This window comes from Carassius gibelio, chromosome B4, assembly GCF_023724105.1.
Source record: "Carassius gibelio isolate Cgi1373 ecotype wild population from Czech Republic chromosome B4, carGib1.2-hapl.c, whole genome shotgun sequence".
NCBI classification, from domain to species: domain Eukaryota; kingdom Metazoa; phylum Chordata; class Actinopteri; order Cypriniformes; family Cyprinidae; genus Carassius; species Carassius gibelio.
This window is the reverse complement of record NC_068399.1, coordinates 19,226,669-19,248,491: the sequence shown is the minus strand read 5'-3', so window position 1 is coordinate 19,248,491 and position 21,823 is coordinate 19,226,669. Positions and strand designations below refer to the sequence as shown.

At 35.0% G+C, this 21,823-nt stretch overlaps 1 protein-coding gene and 1 long non-coding RNA gene across 2 annotated transcripts; one reads left to right on the top strand and one right to left on the bottom strand.

Moving 5' to 3' along the window:
- The first annotated feature begins 4,380 nt into the window (after positions 1-4,380).
- On the top strand, positions 4,381-14,124 carry LOC127956932 (uncharacterized). The gene is made up of 3 exons (XR_008153669.1): positions 4,381-4,685; positions 13,327-13,367; positions 13,608-14,124. It is a non-coding gene; the product is annotated as an uncharacterized LOC127956932 (long non-coding RNA).
- Positions 14,125-16,235: 2,111 nt separating this feature from the next.
- Positions 16,236-21,105, bottom strand: gxylt1b (glucoside xylosyltransferase 1b). Its single transcript, XM_052554599.1, is given in 7 exon segments — positions 16,236-16,926; positions 17,038-17,210; positions 17,396-17,606; positions 17,825-17,897; positions 17,899-17,984; positions 18,297-18,480; positions 20,877-21,105. Coding segments are annotated over 7 exon segments (1,068 nt in total). The 5' UTR covers positions 21,032-21,105; the 3' UTR covers positions 16,236-16,740.
- Positions 21,106-21,823: the final 718 nt, after the last annotated feature.

The following is a 21,823-nucleotide window of genomic DNA, read 5'->3' as shown; positions in this document are numbered from 1 at the left end:
AGGCTTATACTGTGAGACATCAGTGCCCATGTTGAGATTCATTGAACAATGGCTCTTAATCCCACAGTAAGCAGCTGTTTGTGCATGGAGATGGAGCCAACCTGAAAATAAGGCAGTTCTCCTCCAAACACGGCAACAACTCTAATCCTCCACACGGCATTACGGATTCATCTTTTATATTCAGGAAAACAACACTTGCACACACTGAGAACAAAAGGAATAATTTGCAGGCAAGGCGAAGTAATTGCATAGACAGAAGTCAGAGAAAAATAGACAAGGACAGCTGTAGATCTTGGCAGGTTTAGTGACTTTGTGTCAGTTCAGTTCAATTCAATTCAAATAAATTTTGTTTCTAAAGCACATTTAAATTCAACCTTTGTTGGCCAAAGTGCTGTATAAAGTAGAAAAGTGTCACTTAAAGGGACTGCTGCATAGGCAGAGATCAAATGACCTGAAAAAAAGAAAATCACACCAAAATAATTAATTTGATTTTAAAAAGTTTGTTTCTTCTTTAGAACATATTTGGAGAAATTTAACAATATATCAATTGCTCAGCTGTGGATCCTCTGCAGTGAATGGGTGCCATCAGAACGAGAGTCCAAACAGCTGATAAACGTAGCTTTTCATTTCACAAGACATTAATAGATGGATTGGTGTCAATTATTTGTAGATTATTGTTATGTTTTTATCAGCGGTTTGAAATGACGGCACCCATTCACTGCATAGGATTTATAGGTGAAGAAGTGATATAATGCTTAATTACTGTACAGATGAAAAACAAAATCATATACATCTTGGTTGGCCTGACGGTGAGTAAATTTTCAGCAAGTTTTCAATTTTGGGTGAAATGTTCCTTGAAGTCAGAGTTGGTGATTTTAGCAACATGAAGGACAGCAACTGATGTCCAATGTCAAAGTTAAGGAAAGTTTCATTTTCTGCGAAGAATCAGTAAGGTGTGACGGAGGGCATTCATTTTCTAACAGTGCATGTTGTGCAAGGCCCACTGAAAGTCCATTCAGCCTCCATGCTCAGATCTCAGCAGGTGATTTCAAACCCCCCTCTGGCCCCCTTAGCTCTCATTGGTTTGTTAAGGTGCAGTTTTTAGCACAGGCAAGTTTTGGCAGTGAAAAACGTGAGCACACAGGAGGAGAAGCACAATTATAATTAGCTGAGCTGACAACATGCCAATGGCTCACACACACACACACACACACACACACACACACACACACACACACACACAAACATCTCATTTCGTCTTCTTTTTATTCCTTTCAAAAGAAAGCAATGCTCAGTTTGTTTGTACTGATTTTGTTGTGTTTTAAGCAATTATCCAGAGTGAGAATCTGGAGTAACACACTGACATTAATGCAAACTAGTAAAGGTTGGGTTTGTGGATCAATTCTGCTGCATTATTGTTGTTCTTTTGATTTGAATAGGCCATGTTTTGTAGAAATTTGGCAGCTTGATGGATGTTGATTCAGAAAGGAAACGGTAATGTTTTATGGCTAAAGATAATGCTCAGCTAAAAGCTTTCATCTCTTCAACAGCTGCTCAGTTCAGCTGTATTGATCCAGCACAGGTGAGATGTTTTCTTGGCACACCGCATAGATTCTCTCTTTGTTGTTTAACTCTTTTGTAGCTCACCGATCCCTCAAAATGCACTCTAAAGATTTGCTCAAAGTCTTGGCAAGACAGATTACAACACACAGAACATGTTTATTTTTGTTGCTTATGTATCCTTCAAACACAATCTCTTTAGACTAATCAGGGTTTCAATTGGATTAAAATGGGCCTAAGTGGCCTATGCTGAGTCTTTTTTCTCCATTTACATTTATGCATTCGAAAAGTCTTATGATTAACAGGTCCATACATACTCTGTTGATGAATTTCCATGAACTCAAATCTGATGAATAAAGCATCCGGGAATATCAAGTGAAAGCATTTGGATAGTTGATGTCCTGTTGTGTGACATGCTGTTTTCCATATAAACATCACTTTGCTAATTAATTCTAATAAGTATGCATGCAGCTTTATGAGCTCATATGGAGAGATTGAAGGGAATATTAGCATTTATTAGCATTTTATTTAGCATTACTCATTTGTTACACCGCTGAACCGTTTAAAATGAACTAGTATATGGTAATATATGGTAGGATAGTACCATTAGTTAAATCATTAACATGCACTAACAATGAAACAATGCATTTATTAATCTTAGTTAATGCTAATTTCAACATTTACAAATACATTATTAAAATGAAAAGTTATGTCTGTTAATATAATTATCATTATTATTTATTAATGGACCTAAACTAACAGTGAACAGTTGTATAATGTTAACAAAGATTTAATATTATATGCAAACTACTAAAAAAAATTGCTATATCATGCATTCATAGTTCAGTCTAAAATGTTGATATTGATTTTAAAAAGAAAATTAATTTATTCTGTGTGTTTCCTTTTAAAATAATTGCATCCACTTCAGTGGTGCACATTGTTCAGATTCACTCACCAATATTCTGAGTGCTGGATTTAATAAGCATGAAATGGCATGTGCCAATCAGCCATATGGAGTTTCTTTTCTTCCTCAAGCTTCAACACTCACAAATGTTTTTGGTGCAGAAAGTGAGACACATTTTATGAACATGAAAATGGCTGGTCTTCCACTTTTTTTCTTTCTCCGTGCAAAACTTTATAGAGGTGTGAGGTCTGACAGCCCACTCCTGTTCCGACTGAGGAGCACAGATGGCGCCCCTCTCATAGAGATCCTTTTGAAATCCCTTTGAAGCCATGAAAAAATGAAGAGCGAATGAAAATAAATTAAGAGATCCACTCAAGAAGATTGAACTGGCTGATTCCGACTTTATAGGAACCAGAACTATGATCGCTGGACTTTATTGCAGAAAGAAGACTGATGTTTGATATTTCACATTGTGGCAGGTTATTGATTTATTTTATCTTATAGTTTGATAAGCAATCAATATTTTAACAGAGCACTGAGTTCAGAAAAGAACACTTATACCATTGCTTCTCTTCTGAACTAAAAGGAATTTAATTGAAATATTGCACTTTATTCCACGATAAATACAGTGTTAAATCACTCTAAAAGTGCACAAACTGCAGGATGTATAATGCAGGAGTCAGACGTGCACTTCTCTGATCAATAAAATATTCATTTGAGGAAAGGATGTGAGTGTATAAGTAAACGCCCGGTCACTTTGCGTGCAGACTAATCAGTTTACCTGACAGCAAGACAAACAGTCATACATGGAGATATTGATTCAGCTAATTAAGCTCAATAAAAGTTGTGTTTGTGATTGCAATCATAACCAAAACCAGTCGATTGCAAGAGAGTCTACAAATGAGACTTGTTGCATTTGTATCCAGTGTATTGGACATGCTTTGGCGCCACATTACTTTGGCTCCAGACACTTGTGTTAACTTGAGTGCTGGATGGGACCAGTGCATATATGTTTTGAAAAACCTTTTTATTTTAATAAAAAATTAAAAGTCAGTATTGAGAATGCCTTTTAAATTACAATTAATTTGAATGAATCGCAAAAATGCAGAATGTGAATTAACTTTGAATTTAAGGGAGTGTAATAAGTTATATTTTAAGCAAAATTTAAAGTGAATATTATAACAGTCAAGACTTAGTTAAAAATGGACACACACAAGAAGACTCGGGCTAGAGTTTTACCTCGTCAATTCGTAACGTTTGATGATTGTGAGCTGCATTCATATTGTGGGATTGCAAGCAAAATAGCATTAATCTCTAGCATTAATTTTGAACATGGAAAAGAAAATTGGAACAAAAACTAAGTCCATGTGTTTGGAACAAGTGGTAGTTCAATTCCGCAATAATTGCGTCATCAGTTTCTGTCCTCGTAATGATTTTATATTTGACATTCGTAGTAGGAGAAGCCACATTGCAGGATTAAAAACGTCTGACATGTGTAACAGAGGTGTAATCTGGTGTAATCTGATCGCAGTGCTCATTATTCAGCTGTTGGTGAATATGTCAAACTAGCAACTGACTAGGATAAGATGAATGTTTTGCATTTAACTGGACAAATTGAGGACAAAATTGTACAGTATGCACCCATCTTAACATTTTATTTTTAGTATTTTATATATATATATATATATATATATATATATATATATATATATATATATATATATTCATGACAACGTTATGATAAATGTCATTATACACACAACATAGCGGGTAAATACAATCCACAAAAATGTGTATATAACCTGCGAATCATTTTATGGCTATTTTTGATGTGTTGGAAGAACACTTCATTTCCCAGAATGCTCCAATTTGCCCAAATTGTGATGTCATCAAACATGTCCATAGTTAATGTGATGGGCTGCAACTGTATGCTAAGACCCTGTGTGAACTTGAGGAGCACTGGTTTTTATTTTGTTGGTTAAAAGTATAATTTAAAAAATTGTCTGCAAAAAGTTAAGTTAGTTCTGAGAAAGTTCTAGCACCATTTGAGAGAGAGAGAGAGAAAAAGCAAGACCAAGTGAAAGAGTAGGATTTAGGGCACACAAAGAATCAGGTGTGCTGCTGCACCTAGTTGCAAAATGCTCTATCTTGGGACTGGCTATCGAGTGAATATGAATTGAGGGAATGCAGATCTTCCATCATACTCACTGTACATATATAGGTAAGTTCTCTGGGTTGTTTTAGTGGATCATGCTTCATATCCCCTTCCATGTGACAATCTGTATTTTTGTATTCTTAATTCATTATTCCACCTACTCCTTTATAAGCTGATCTTCTCTTATCTTGCTTGTAAAGTGATTGTGTTTCTATGTGCCGTCTAGTTGTTTCATTACCAAATGAGAATCGTTTCTTCAAGCAAGTAAATGCACCAAGTAATTGCTACCTGCAGCTTGTTCGGACTAGACACTGGTTCATTATTGGCCTGAGGCAAGATGAGTCTATTCACATGCTTATTTTATTATTAGATAATGTATTAAAAGTATGTAAGCAGAGATTGTTTAATATCAGCATGTTTCAAGACCTCAGGCTGTCATGAAAGGAGGTGTCTTGTAAACTGGTTGAACTGAGGGTTGAGGTGTGAGTTATTATTGACTTCCGCTCCACCTTCTGCTCAATTAGAGTAAATTAGAAAGTTTTTCCTCAATTTTGATGACAGTCTGTATTGCACTGCAATGTTAAGATGATGCCATTCATTAGAGCAAATTGTATTTTTAAAGCAGCTGTTCTCTATAAACAAACAAGGACTTGGGGGTTTTCCACTTCTGAGTCTCATTGCAGCTATTATAAATGCAGAAACCGAATCATGTATCTGCATAGACGTAATCTCTAGACTTCTTCTGACCTCAATTCACTGAATGTTTCTTTCTAAGAACCAGTGCGTTTGCTGGGAGTAGCTCGTAACTCGAAAGGGAGTAATTATTCAGAAAAAGTGCTGTGGAAAGCAAAACTGGGCAAATATAGCAAGACCTAGATACAAAGATTGAGAACTAGGTTATGTGTGTGCGGTTGCATGAATGTATACTCCGATCTGTGAATTAGTTTAATTTAAGCTTTTATCATTCCTTAATTTTTCTTATTCTGAATCTGATATATTGCATTAAAACATGGTTCAGTCTCCATGTCTGTAATATTAATATCTGACATCTAAAAATGATGTTTTGACCTCTGTGAGCTAGATCTGAGTGAACTTTAAAGTAATTTTTAATTGAGTAAACCCATTTGAGTTTGATATTTCAGTCTGATCGTTATTATTTTTAGGTGTTCATATGTAACAGTTTCACGTTTTTGACACTCGGAGATGTTGAAATATAAAAAGTTAAAGCTGCAGTAGGTAACTTTTGTAAAAATATATTTTTTACATATTTGTTAAACCTGTCATTATGTCCTGACAGTAGAATATGAGACAGATAATCAGTGAAAAAATCAAGCTCCTCTGGCTCCTCCCAGTGCTCCTATTGCCATTTGCAGAAATTCATCCGCTCCCGGTAAGAAACAACCAATCAGAGCTGCGGTCCGTAAACTTTGTTTGTGTTCAAAATGTAGAAAAATTTATATAATAAGCGAGTACACCATGAATCCATTTTCCAAACTGTGTTTTTAGCTTGTCCTGAATCACTAGGGTGCACCTATAATAAGTGTTTATATTCGGACTATTTTAGATTGCTTCGGGGATACCGTGGCGGAGTAACCCAGTACCTTTGTAATTCTTCATAGACATAAACAGAGAGAAACAGTTCCGGCTACGATGTTCTTCCGCAAGACGCAAGCAGTTCTGTTTATTAATCGCTAGAGCGTCAAAAGTTAACTACCGCAGCTTTAAGGTATTTGAATGCACAGCTTTAGAAATGTTAAAATATTTAAAATATTAATCTTTTATGTTTTAAATATACTTGTACAGTTAACTTTCTACTGTATAGATATTTTGAGCACCATAACAGTGAAACTTTTAGTATAAATCTATAATAGTATGTTGTACTATTGTTTTATAGTATGTTTTTGTTCAAGATAAATAAAAAATATATGATTATGTAATGATGAAAGTTTTTACTCATTTTGAAGTTCTGACTTTGGTAAATGAATCCGTGTTTTGAACAAATATGTTGAGTGAATGATTCAATGACTCAAAGACTCAGTAGCTTAATTCGCAATAGCACATAGCATACTACTTTTACCACAGCCGATCCTAGACTTATGGGGGCCCTATGCAAAACTGTGTCAGCAGGTTAGGGGGGGTTGGCTGATGAGTTTTGAATGAATGAAACAACTTTGTTAGTGTTCACTCAGTCTCAAAAATTTACTTTGGCGTGCATATGATATGCAATTATTAGGTTTAGGGGTGTGAGTTGGATGCATATTATATTTACGCCAACAAAGTGCATATCATATGCATGCAAAAACTGCATTTTATATGCACATCAAACGTGTGTATCCTATGCACGCCAACGACTGTTTCTGCATATAAATAGCATGAAAAATTAAAAAAATTTAATTGTGCAATTGATGCGCACCTTCATGAGGCAAAACATGACGTAAATAATAAGAGTAATATGCTATTCTGAATTCAGTTACTTGAATCAGCGTTTCTGAGGACTTTAATGTTATATTATTTTATATAATATTAATATTAAATGTCAATCATAATGTCAACCATCACAATTCCAAATTAGTGATTGCACTAAGTGATTGCATTTAACATTTAATTAATTTCATTGACTAAAAATGTGTTAGAATGCTGTTGTTACTAATATGCATTTCAGATGCCAGAATTACACCTTATAGACAAATGTCTACCAAATCCCAATGGAAAGCAGAGTTTTTCCAACCCCATACGGAAATGTAATATATGACATATATGTCCCTATATCGCTATTGACACCATCATATATGCTAAATATAAGACAATATATTGCTATCACATATATACATATCTCAAGATATATGTTGATATAGGTTTATAACATATATAAATTTGGCATATTAAATTAGTATATTGACATATATTAATATGATGTATATGATTATTATTTATATAATACTTTATGTTTTGACCATATATGTAACCGATATGTTTAATTTATATATGCCAAACTATTCAAACAACATACATTGCACATGCCTATGGTTTCCTTGTTCATGTGTTTTCCTTATTTGAACAGTTTGAACTTTTATCAAGTCTACACATCCACATTTCATTTCAATCCCATTTTCGAATCTTTTATAAAATGTATTATTTTACCTCTTCTTAACCAGCTCATAAAAAAAAAAAAAATACTACACAAATTCTATTTGAAAACATACATTTTATTTTTTTCATCAATAGCCATATATCAATATCCATATGTAAGAAAGTACACATATACATGCACTACATATGCAGATGCATACAGAATAATATACAGTTGAGTTTGTCTTCAAAAATCTAGGGGTTCTCAATTTAAACACATTTCTCTAACTTATGCAGCTATGTAAACCTGGGGTCTCCACTAGCATTCAAATAAAATAAACTTTTGGTGCTTTCATCAAAGTTTGGCAGAGCTGCAAAAACTGATGTCACTGATGCCAGACATTATTTATATATAAAAAAAAAAAAATTAAACGGTTACTTCATAATGGTTAAGAAAAGTCATAATGTAATCACATCTGTGCTGTTCTAAAGGCACGTACACACATTTGTGTTCAATTGCGGAGGCATGTACAGCAGTTAGGTGAGACAGCACCTTCTCGACTGGATGAAAGTGTAGAGGATTTTGAAGCTTAGGCATGTCATGTTCATTGCATTACATGTTTGTAAGTACATATTTATAACCTATATTTACAAATATGTACGAAATTAATTTTTTTTATTTTTTTATTTTTTTTTACATTTGTTTAGTTTATATCATGCATTAATTCAAGATATTTTGCAAGTAATATACATAATATAAGAACATATTTAAATATATGTGCACACAATGTTTTTATATTTAATTTATATATTGCATATACATTAATCAAAATTATATTTTATATATATATATATTTCATTTTAAATGTAAAATATATACTAAGACTATATAAAAACATATATAAGGGACATATATATGTCACAATGTTAAGTTTGTATATTGAACATATATACAAAGAAATATATGTCATGTATATTGAAAATTATATATGTGACATATATAAAAAAAAACACTATTATACATACATAAAATATATGGGCTAGTTTTATATGTCAATATATGAAATTGTTCCATTTTCTAATAGGTTTTATATATGGGCAGATATATATGTACATATATGTTTTCCCTTTCTATGGGGATATATTTAATATATGTATATTTCATATATGTACATATATTACATTTCCGTATGGGACAACTTGCAAGTTGAACAGCAGACTTGATTTTCCTCTTTCTATTGTCTCTAGTGTCATCTGTCATGGTTCTTTTGAAGCAGTGGATATGGAAGTGTATATAAATGGATCCTGGAAATGCAATCTGCATTAGTTTGTGCCACAGGCAGAGCTTGTTTACAGAATGTGATATATGATAATGCTCTTGGCCAGTTTTCCTAGTGGTATCTGAGATGATAGGGACTGTGATTTCAATTGACATCCTCAACCAAACATCAATCATCTAGAAAGAACAACGAAATGATTGCTGCTAGTCAGCTGTGTAAGAAATGTAATATTATGTAAATGTACTCGATGCTGAAGGCCCAGTATTTTACCTCAGCTTGAGTGTCTCTTTCTACAAAACAACTTCATGCTCTATCGTGATTGATTAATCTTGCTAGGTGTCTCGATATTCTCTAGACAGCGCATAGCATCCCCTCGAGCATCAGGACTGTCCTGTGTTCAGCATCTGTCAGGATCTGTATTCCCCTGCCTTTACCAACACATCCTGTGAAGAACAAATGAATTGGTGCAAATGCTAGCAGATGGCTTTGAAGGACACTCGCTGTACCTCGGGTGACAACACTTGCCCAAATTCATGTAGATTTCCCTTATCGCATATCTCAAGATGCTGCCATGTGTCCACCCTGGAGAAGCCCCTGAAGTATGTACTCTTGAAAAACCGTCTGGTGCCATTTCACAATTAAATTTTTCAAACAAAAACACTGATTTGCAATAATTTTAACCTGGCGAGGGGGATAAGAGAGATTAATCCAATGCCATTGCAAAGCTCGAAATTTCAGTTGCTTAGAACAGAAACGAGTGCTATCCGGCGTGTCCCGCTTTCACTTCCAACTGTAATTACAAATAATCAGCCCAATCAGTATGCTAATCTCTCGTGTTCAAACCGACGATTCATCATTCGCTAATTCGCCGGTTGTCTTGAGTCTTTTATTGTGCCCTCTTTTCTGCAAATGCGATAACCGGTTAACATTATCAGTGCCTTATCAGGCCCAGGCCAGAACAATGGTACCAGTCCAAGCATGAATGAACTGAAAAGGTGGCAGAAAAGACAGCCATTGTGATTTTTGTCACTATGTAGCTGATAAATAGAGTCTGTGAGGAGAATGAACGGAGAGGCCTATCAATTATAGCTCAATTGTTTCCTATTCATTTCTAATTGAATGAGGGGGAGACGGTAGCATAGTAGCGTACGGTATGTAAACAAAAGCCTACGCAAGCTATTTAGGCTTTGTATCCCGGCACAAATGAACACAGGAAAATCCCCTCAAGTCTCATGTTATTGTTTGTGTGCTTGAGTCAAACGTATTGAGGAACAAAAGATCTAAATACAAAGCTAAGCTAGCGCTAACTGCTAACTCAAGTGTTTTGAATGACAGTGAATTCATTATTCTTGTCGTTTTTATATGATTCAGTGTACGGTTTTATCAGTTTTTAATCTGTCTTGTCTTAAATTTGATGAAGCCGAAGCTCCCTTTTCAAAAATAATGAGTTTATCAGCATAAACGCATAGGAGGTGTAATTTTTCTCATACAGTGATTAAGCGTTAGATTTCCCACAAGGTACGACGAATTGTCTCGCGCAGATTGCAACAATGAATGTGAACAGTGAGTCATCATATGAATGATTGCATGTGTCTAATTGGTGATGTTCATTTTAAGACAACATCAGCAGTGATGTGGAAGAGCGTGAGGGGAGGGGGTGCTTTATTGACACAGGTCTTCGCACAAATCAAAGGTTCAGAAAAGGAAATGAACCATTCAGAAGTCATCGCAAATGACAGATATTCCTCGACGTTAGGGGAATGTGGTGACTGCTGCGTTTTTGAAATGCAAAAGTGACAGTTTAATTACCTTTGCCTAACGTGAAGATGGAAAGGGTCTGAGTCACTATGAGAGCATGGGTACATTTACAGTGGGTTTTTTTCTTTTAAATGATCCTATAAATCATGCGAATGCTCGCCGTTTTGGCAAACGCAGCTCTTTTTGAACTTGTGCACCCCTCACATGGATCCACAGCTGAAATCAAACATGATTATACTTTGTGTTCATAACACCGTTCACTTCACTGAGTTTAAATGATGTTGCTTTTACCAAAATGCATTTAAGGTTTAATGGTTTGAAAACCAATTGGCTAGATGATGTTTGGGAAGGTGATTGTAGTGACTGTGATATGATATACCTCACTCTGAGAAAAATGGTTCAGTTGGGCAGTACTGTACTAATATGTACCATTTATGGATAAATAAGATACAAAAATTGACTTTTGAACGGTCGCTGCCCTAGAGTTACAGCTTTGTTCCATTTAATAAAAAAAATATTTAAGATAAAGAATTAGAAATAGAGTGTTTATTCATTTTGGTTTTATGAGCTCATAATAATTTAGTGAAACCTGTTTAAAAATTTATTTTATTCTTATTTTTGCAGTTGCAATTTCTCCTAAAAAATGTTATGTTAGTTTTTTGTATTGCATATTTGCATAAGTGGTTATAAATTGAAATTGTCAACTACAGCTTTATATAACCTTGCAGAAGGCAAAAATGTGATAGAAAATCGTGGAAAATTAGCATTAATGTACCAAAATATAACTTTCCATTTTTATTTCATTTAACAAGGGCATGAACATTTTTTTTAAATTAACCATTAACATCGTTTAGCTGCAATTTCATTTTAGACTTTTAATCATGTTTATTGGGTCAATATTTCACTCTCTTTCCTCATCTATTCTCCTGGCCCCAGCACACAGGCAGTCACAAACTAAGTCACAAAAATGAAAGTTATATAACCTGTCAAACCTAGTGCCTCTCAGCTTTAACTCAGATCAAAGTGTGTCTGTCTCCCTGAAGATGTCCTTGGTATTTTCCTCTGCTCGGGTACCATACCAACCACAGCACCAGTATTTACTCTTACCATCTTAAAGGAATTGTCCTCCCCTTAATCAACAACAAAAATAATTCCCATTAATAATATAACAAATGTAAAGGGGGATTTGTTGCAGACTTTTAATTTCACACCAGTGTGTTCTCTTATTTGACATATACTTAAATAATGATTTAAATCAACCTATGGCCAGCTGACTGACGTGAGTTTCGCTCTCATTTCCTGAATGAGATTTCCCTGCCATCTCACCCTGCAGACATCTGCATCCAGCACACTGGGCTTCTTTATCAAGGAAAAAGCGGTTAAAACTGAATCGATGCAGCACACATTGAAGAGGACTTGAGTGTAAATTGGCTCACTTGGGAGACAGAAGGTGTCTCTTCCTTCACATACAGTAAGAGAGAAGAGATGTCTATTCAGGTCACCATAAGCACATATATTCAGTAGCAGAGTGATGAATAAAACTGACATTTGTGAGACCTATCCCAGGAAATGTCTTCATCGCTGATGTATTTCTTTTGGTTTCTGGGTGTTTTCGGCAGTAAGAGATTCAGGTTCATTTGTCTTGTCTTATTTATTTTGTTTGTTTGTCTGTTCCCCTCATGATGATGTGTCCACTCAGGTGTCGTTTAGTCTAATTTAACTCTATTTGTGATCTGTGTGCGCAGTCATTTAATTTATTTTATTTTCTGCATGCAATGTTCGGTGAGACTTTGTTTTTGTACTGAATTCACTTTAAAGCTTTCCTTTAGCTATAAATTGTAAAAGGTAATCTGATTACTTTTTCGAATTCAGAAGTAAAAGTTCAGTGCTCCAACGAAAAATGCAGATGTAGAAGATTTACTTTCAGGGGCCTTCTGATTTTTAAATGACTTATTAAAGCTTCAAAAGGTATTCAGTAAAAAAACTTCTGGAAAAAATCTGGGCAGCGTTTCAAGTAAGTAGATCATTGGTGTTAATAATTTCTATGATCTATAGGCTTATGACACTTTTGGGAAGCGCTGACTTTCTTTTCAGTGTTTTTTGATTAATATTAACGGCATGCAAGCATGTGTTATTTCACATAACCTTTGTTGTTGTAGTCCTACCTGTTTGCATAAAGAAAATGCTTAAGTTGTAACTGAATGTGTTTACATTAACACCTTGGCAAGGCAGACATTTTTTTTTTTTTTTTTTTTTACTTTTTTTCTCATTTAATGGTTCACGATAAAGGGTCCCCAGCAAATATTTAAAGGGCCCACAAGATGACTTCATGCAGTCTTGGAAAACCATCAGCTCCTAAAATGACAGGAATTATAAATGTAATAGGCTATATTGTAATTATTTTAGATGTTTGTTTTTTTTTTGTAGAAACTAACAGTGCCTAAAAATAATACAACTAACTAAAACGTATTTGGATGTTGAACGCATTGATACTTCGATCCATATTTGGCAAACTAACACTTCAGTAAACGGAGTTCAAAAAATATTGCACCACAATGTATTATGTGACCATTTTTCAAATATTGTCTTTTGTCTCACAGAAGAAAGAAACTCATACAGGTTTGGATGGAATGACATGAAGGTGAGTAAAGGACACTTTGTATTTTATTTTTTTTAATTTTTCTGAGTGGAAAAATGACACTCTAAAATGCCCATAGCAAAAGAAATATTCTGATTAAATTCATAGTCTAATGTTGAGTCCTGCAATGTGTTTCTAAGCTTCACTGTCTGTTTGTGCGCTTCCAATCTGAATACAAATTCATAAATAAATGAGAAAAGCAGCCTGCTCATTTATTTCTCTTCCTGTGTACCTGTTTCACAGCCACCGCTTGCCCATTGATTAGATGCCGCATTGGCAGGGTTTGCACTTCCTGCAGACTCGGACCCCTCCGAGCGCCCACACAATGGGGACGGTTCATGTGCCAGGTAATTGGCGTCTGTGGGGGACAGGTGCTCCCACAATGCAGCGGGGCGCTCTGCCGAGTCTTCTTTCACATGACTGTAATTACCTAATTGAAAAGCTCACTGGAGGGAAATAGGAATGAGAGATAAGGTCTCTTTCACCAAACCTCAGGCTGCTTTTCTGTTGAGCTGAAAAAACATCTATTTGTTGCCACTTGAGGTAAATATTGTCCAAGGGAGAAATGTTGGAAAGGAAAGCAAAGATAGAGGACCCATTGTAAACGAGGGGCTGATTCAGACTGGCAGGGTTCGATGGAGGACACACACATGAGGAAACGGACAATAGACCCACAGATTTTTTGTCTTAGACTCAATGTTTATCTACGGTTCATGAACTGAAGTGATTACAGTGAACGGATGTAAAAAGTCATGGAGATGGAAATAAATGCTGTTTTGTTTAAAAAAAAAACAGCGTCACATCACTTTTGATATCTCAGTATTAGTGATAAACACATTAGTGTTAAACTTTTTTTTTGCTTTAAATCATGAAATTCATAGATTTATCAAACTTTTGAGTGTTTATTTGTATTTGTTTTTATCACTAAATTTTTAGTGATTTGAGCCTTTATGCAGTGTCACCTGCTGTCATTTACTAATCATTATTGCTTATTTTTTAGAAATACAATAATTTATTAACCTAATTATCATTCCAATTCATTTGCAGGAAATGATTATTCAAATTGTTATTTTTTTTTCTCTCCGATCAAAATGTTAAAATATAAGTAGTAGTAGTAATAATAATAGGATTATTCAAATCCTATTAGCCTTTTGCAATATATTAAGGTCCTATGAATAAATTAAGATATCAGTATCATAATATCAGAAGATCAGGTAACATAAAACTTCCCAGAATGGTATTCAAGGTAAATGTTTTCCTTTTGAATTTTTGTTGATTTGATTTTATTAGTAGTAGTAGCACTTGTGCTGTTAGTACTAGTAGTAAAAAAAAAAAATACACCAATCCTCTTTTGCAGTGCGGCCTATAATACTGCATTTACATAAAAGCTGTGAATTGATGAAACTTGATACAGACAACTCCCCTCAATCTTTTCCCCCTTTAAATGCTGGAATATAGATTTCTAGAATTCTCATCTTGGTTGTCAGATACAAGAGACTGACCACTTATAGGCCCTCATTATTGTTCTATCAGGTCTCGCCTTTAACCTGCGCATCTTTGTAAATCAGCTCTTGTGCCTCAAGTGGTCCAGACATGGATTATTTGCAGCTATATTGGTCCATGAGATGTAACTATGAAACATGACATCAGTCTCCTCACTGTGTTGTCTGTGAAGTCATCATGACCTTCAAGTGTGCAGGTTGCTGATGCTTCAAATGCACCACATGCAGGTCAGCTTCTGTAATATAAATGATTTTTGTCTTCCTTGGTTCATTAACATATATGGCTTTAAGGGTTGCAAAGTAATTATATTTTAATCGTTGATCTCCATTCATTGAGGACCATTTGCTCTTTTTATTTGTGCTGCAAGAACTGTAATTTAGTAGCGTTTTAAATTACGTCAGTTTTTCACTTTTCAAATAAGTATACCTCAGCCTGTTATGAGATGAAGAAATTACTGTTTGGATGTGTTTACTGTTATGTTATGTGATCACAGAACAAAGCCACTGTAATCACTCTGACACTTTTTTGTTTTTTTTTGTTTTACCTGAATCTTTGCTGCTCCCTGGTGGAGAAAAGTTTACATTTTTCTTTTCTTTTTGACAGTTAACTTTAAAAGCAGGCGTTTTTTTTTTTTTTTATCTTTTATATTATTTGATCCAGTCAATTGCAGAGATGTCACATTACAAATGCAAAATATTCCATCAGTTTTATTTAAACAAAAATTTAAAAAATATGTAAACACCTTTTCAGTTTGTTGTTTGTAGCTTGTACTAAATCCTTTCTGATTTATTTCTCTAAAATGGTAGGTTTAAAAGAATAGTTCACTCAGAAATGAAAATTAGCTGAAAATCCACTTACCCTTAAGTTTTTTAATGGAGGAAGCATTATTATGGATCATAATGTTTGAAGTTAAAAACATGATGGATTGGTTTCTTACAAACACGCAGCTTTTCATAAATCGTGTGGATTATTGTGATGCTTTTATCAGCTGTTTGGACTCTCATTCTGACGGCACCCATTCACTGCAAAGGATACACTGGTCAGCAAGTGATGTAATGCTACATTTCTCCAACTCTGTTCCAGGAAAGAAACAACTCATCTACATCTTGAATGGCCTGAGGGTGAGTAAATTTCCAGCAAATTTTCTTTTTTAGGTGAACTATACCTTTAATATTTTTCATCCTTGCGCCAGTAATTCTTAATTAGGGAATGAAAAGTGATGGTCACAAAGACTAATTAGAGATGTATATCTTTATTTCATATGACTTACGTAAAATGAATACGATATTTACATTTTCAAGTATTTCCCAATTGACCTGTTACAGTACATTCAATACCAGTCTTAAAGGAACAATCCACTTTTTTGGGGAAATAGGCTCATTCTCCAACTCACAACTTTAAATTTTCCGCTGGTCTTAGAACACGATATAACTACAGAAGAGTCAAATATTAAATAGGAAAAATATAGAAACTCTTTGGTCATTTTTGAACGCGATGCTGCTGGTCTAAAAGGATTCAATTATGTATGATAAGCTATGCTGAAAGTGCTATCCCCAGACCCGGAGACTGGCAGAATGGATTCAAAAATGGTAAAACTAAATTTATTAACTCTGGAGGAGTTGAATAATGAGCCTATTTCCAAAAAAAAAAAAAAAAGTGGAGTGTTCCTTTAAAGAAACAGTACACCCAAAAGCACTAGAAGGATCGTTTATAGTAGTCACAACAATTTGCCAGATTTGTTTCTGGAAATTAAAAGTTGTTTAGATTGACAATAATGACTTTTTATTTGTATCTATTTCTTTATTTTTTACTGTCCCTTTAACTAGGATACAATTTTTTAATAAAAAATCAGTTTAAATTCACATTTCGTTATTCAACTCGTTCTACTAATATTGCACAGGTTCGAATGGAAGAGCAGCGATGCTCCGATCCTTACAGACATTCCAAGTCCTCTGGTAAAAAAATGACTAACTTTCCTGTAGTATGTGTGAGTGGTTCCATTCAGAGCCTCCTCCAGGGGTAACAAGAATGATTTTATGAGATCCTCTCCAAATATGTACTGCCAGAAAAAAGTAAAGACTGATTTATTAGCTTTGGAATGGAAAGGGGGAAAAAACCTAAAGTAAAAAAAAAAAAAAAACTAGCAACTTATTAAAATAATATAACTTACATGTTTGAAAGCATCATACACAGCCTTGAAAGCTGTCTGTTTGTCACTGAGAAACACTCCTCTGTTGCCATGTAGCATTAAAACACCCTCTTCTTCTGCCAGGATGCAGTTGCTGCCATAGATGCAGTGGTCAGGTTGGTAGTTCCAGTGGCAGGGAAAGGTAAATACCATCTCTGGGTGAACACATACGTTATAGAGCAGGGTTATTCAAGTCTTGCCCTGGAGGGCCAGTGGGTTTGATCAGGGTTGGAGCTAAACTCTGCAGTGCACTGGCCCTCCTTGGCAAGATTTGAATAACAGAGATAATAGAGACTTGAAAGAGAATGGGAAGGAATGGACGGAATCCAGAAAGGCTTACCTGGATTGAAATGGAAGATGATATTGATCGGATCTTGATCACCCCAGGTTATGTTAAGTTTGTATTTCTGTAACAGAGGCATCAGAAGCTCGTCCCAGTGCAGACCAACAGAAGACAAGTCATTCTGTCCATACGGAGTAAAAAAAGAAAGAAAAAGAGTAGAGTTTGAAATGAGTAGAGAGACTTTTACCCCCTCTTCTGGACTCAAATGTAATCACATGTTAAAAAAAAAAAACATTAACATGGAGTCCTAAATAGATAAGCATATGTGTTTTACTTGTGCACAAATTTTACTCGAATGTATTTAAATAAGTAGCACAACTGTTTTTAACATCGATAATAATAAGAAACGTTTCTTGAGCACCAAATCTGCATATTAGAGTGATTTCAGAAGGGTCATGTGACACTGAAGACTGCATGGCTACTAACTGTGTGCAGGAAGAGGACATCGGTGTCCACGTAGAGTAAGGAGTCCACTTCCTTCAGAATCATCTGGAGAAAACCACTCTTCATGGTTCTCATGGGGGAATGAAATGGAGTGAACAACATAGCTGAATTTTGCTCAGATGAAAGCTGGCCAGGAATCCAGCTGTAAAAGTGGAAAATGGATTGGAAAAAAGATTAAGTCTTTAATCTCTTTATACAGTTTCTCAATAGTTTAGTAGCAGATTAAAGGAATAGGTCATCTAAAAATGAAAATTTGAAAATATACTAATCCTCAGGCCATACAAGATGGTGATGAGTTTGTTTCTTCATCAGAACAGATTTGGAGAAATTAAGCATTAAGTTACCCATTTAAAATGACATGTATCCCCTTTGATGTTGAAAAAACTTGCACATTCTAGTGAAACAACATAGATGTGCATACATATGTCAGAAATGACAACTGGCTCATACTGACTGCTGTTTTTATGCTGGTGTGTAACTGCTCCTCTGCAAAGATGTGAAATCTCAAGGCTCGGCTGCTGAGCATTGCTGCGGTCTTGAGCATGTTGACAACTTCTCCGTGTCTCTCTCCACAAGCCACCACAGCCAACTGCATCGTCTCTCGCGGTCCAGGTGAATTCACCTTGTGTGCAACATCTCTGGAAATACACCAGTTTGAGCTTTACTGAACGCCACGAGTAAATAAGCTGCTACTACTTTTCCAACAAACAGTTAGTGCAGGATATGCTTATCCTTTAGAAAAAGTAAAATTTTGAAATGAGCTTTATTATGAGTTTATAATATTTAAAACTAGGTAATGAAATAGCTTTTATTTTCTTATGATTTGCAGTCAAGTTTGCAATTAAATATCAAAAATAAACAGACAATTTTTTATGTAATAAGATGGACAAAGGAAAAAACATTTGAATTAAACATTTGTCTAAAAGTAACTTAAGTATAATTAAGTTAAATTCAACTTAAATTAGTCTATTAAAAATAATAATTAATAAAAGCTGTCTAATATATCTCACTTCAAAGGGGAAAAAAACTAAATGAGCTGATAAAAGGATTAAAAAGCACTTTTTTTTCCAAACAAATGATCTGCAAAAGGAAGGTGCTCTGTATAATATAATATAATATATATATATATATATATATATATATATATATATATATATATATATATATATATATATATATTTATATTATGTTCATTCATTACACACAGACTGAATAATTTCAAATGTTTATTTCTTTTAATTTAGATGATTATAACTGACAACTAAGGAAAATCCAAAATTCAGTATATCAGAAATTTTGAATATAATTTAAGACCAATACAAAGAAAGGATTTTTAGAAATCATCGCCAACTGAAAAGTATGAACATGAAAAGTATGAGCATGTACAGCACTCAATACTTAGTTGGGGCTCCTTTTGCCTGAATTACTGCAGCAATGCGGCGTGACATGAAGTCGATCAGTCTGTGGCACTGCTCAGGTGTTTTGAGAGCCCAGGTTGCTCTGATAGTGGCCTTCAGCTCTTCTGCATTCTTAGGTCTGGCATATTGCATCTTCCTATTCACAATACCCCATAGATTTTCTATGGGGTTATGGTCAGGTGAGTTTGCTGGCCAATTAAGAACAGGGATACCATTGTCCTTAAACCAGGAACTGTTAGCTTTGACACTGTGTGCAGGTGCCACGTCCTGTTGGAAAATGAAATCTGCATCTCCGTAAAGTTGTCCAGCAGCAGGAAGCATGAAGTGCTCTAAAACTTCCTGATATACGGCTGCCTTGACCTTAGACCTCAGAAAACACATTGGACCAACACCAGCAGATGACACGGCACCCCAAACCATCACTGACTGTGGAAACTTTACACTGGACCTCAAGCAATGTGGATTGTGTGCCTCTCCTCTCTTCCTCCAGACTCTGGGATCCTGATTTCCAAAGGAAATGCAAAATTTACTTTCATCAGAGCACATAACTTTGGACCACTCAGCAGCAGTCCAGTCCTTTTTGTCTTTAGCCCAGGTGAGATGCTTCTGACGCTGTCTCTTGGCACCAGGTGTCTTCAATATTGAACCTCTTCACAATATTCTAATTTTCTGAGATACTGAATTTGGGATTTTCCTTAGTTGTCAGTTATAATCATCAAAATTAAAAGAAATAAACATTTGAAATATATCAGTCTGTGTGTAATAAATGAATATAATATACAAGTTTCACTTTTTGAATGGAATTAGTGAAATAAATCAATACATTTGTGTATTTATTTTTATATATAATTATATATATATATATATATATATATATATATATATATATATATATATATATATATGTATGTATGTATGTATGTATGTATATATAATTTTATTTTTATTTTAAATGTGTGACACTTGCTCTTTGAAATGTGTTTTTTTCTCTAGCTGCTTTACATAGAGCGACCAGGTGTTTCTAATTTGAATAATTAACTGCTGTTAAATGAACTGAGATGATGTTGGGTACACACAACCTGATCAAGGCATTTAGCCGCAACGTAGATGAACCACTCACCAAAAATGTTTTAATGTATAAAGTCAGTCAATTACAGAAATTCAAGGAAATAATCACCCATTTGCCTGTAATCTGAGCCTACCAGCTGAAACACAGGTGTGCGTGAGAAAGACTTGATTTGGCAGTTTGTGATCTGTTGCATCACTGCTCAACATCTCAACAATGTTCTCGACATGCCAGCGCTCTCCCTTGACAATGAATCAGTAACGTTAGGCCTGCAGGTAAGTTAGGTGTGAACAGCTTTGAGTCCGTGTGGAATTACACACAGGCTGTTGTCATGCGCATCGTTTTCCTCTCATGTGAAGTTGGAGTGTTGGACCGTTCCTGTTCCTTTCCTCCTATGCGAAGATCAACTGGCTATCGCTGCAGCATACATTCACACTGAATGTCACACTTTGCCGCCAAACAACAACAACAAACCCTAAGAAAATGAAATGAACCTGATTTACCGCGGTCTGTGTGGTGTGGCCGCGGTGGGGAGTTGTTTTGATTTTACGTTAACTTACTCCATTTAAGTTCTTCGCGACGGATGGCTCCAGCGGTGCCCTGACTTGCTTTCAAACCTTGAGCGTCATGTTTACTGAACAAAAATACTAAAGACAGAAGAGCGATAACTATGCACAGACTAAATGTACTAAGATATACACGCATTCTACAGGACACTGACACTGTTTTACTTGAAAAGAGTAGTGTTTGTATGTTTGCCCACTAATGACCACTTGCGATGTCCGGTTCGTGAATCGTTCTTTTGAGTCGGATCTTTTACATGAATCTGTTGAGACTCATATGACAGGGATAGCAGAAATGTAAAGCCTTGCTACGTAAATATGTTTAGAGTTGTGATTAGCAAAACTGACTTTTATATATATATAAAATAGCATTATTGCAAGAAATATATCAACTGAATCCTGGCTGCTACAAACTGAAATCAATTACATTAAATTATAATTAACAATCTGGTAAAGCTTAAACGGAAGATAAAAGGCAAATAAAACGTGACCGCGATATATTAATATATAATTTTTTTAATGGAGATTTATACATAATCTGAAAAAGATTACCATTGATTACCAACAATGTATTGTTGGCTATTGCTACAAATATAACCTGTTCTACTTATTACTGGTTTTGTGCTCCAGGGCCATATACGTGCCTACATTTGTTTTTACTGGAACCTTTCTTGAGCATGCAAAAACTCTGACAAGAGACCACACAATGACGTAATTACCTAAAGAGCCGCTGTGTCTATTGTTTGAAATGATCTGTTCGTAGGAACCGATTCGCATAAATGAGTCCCTTCTCCTGTCACTAACGACCACCACCATCCCCCAGATACATTTTTTTCCCACAAATGGTGTGAGAATGAGCCCAGCTATGACAGACACTTTAACTTACTAGCAGCTATTTAAAGTTATTACACATTATTCAGTCGCGGACTTCTAT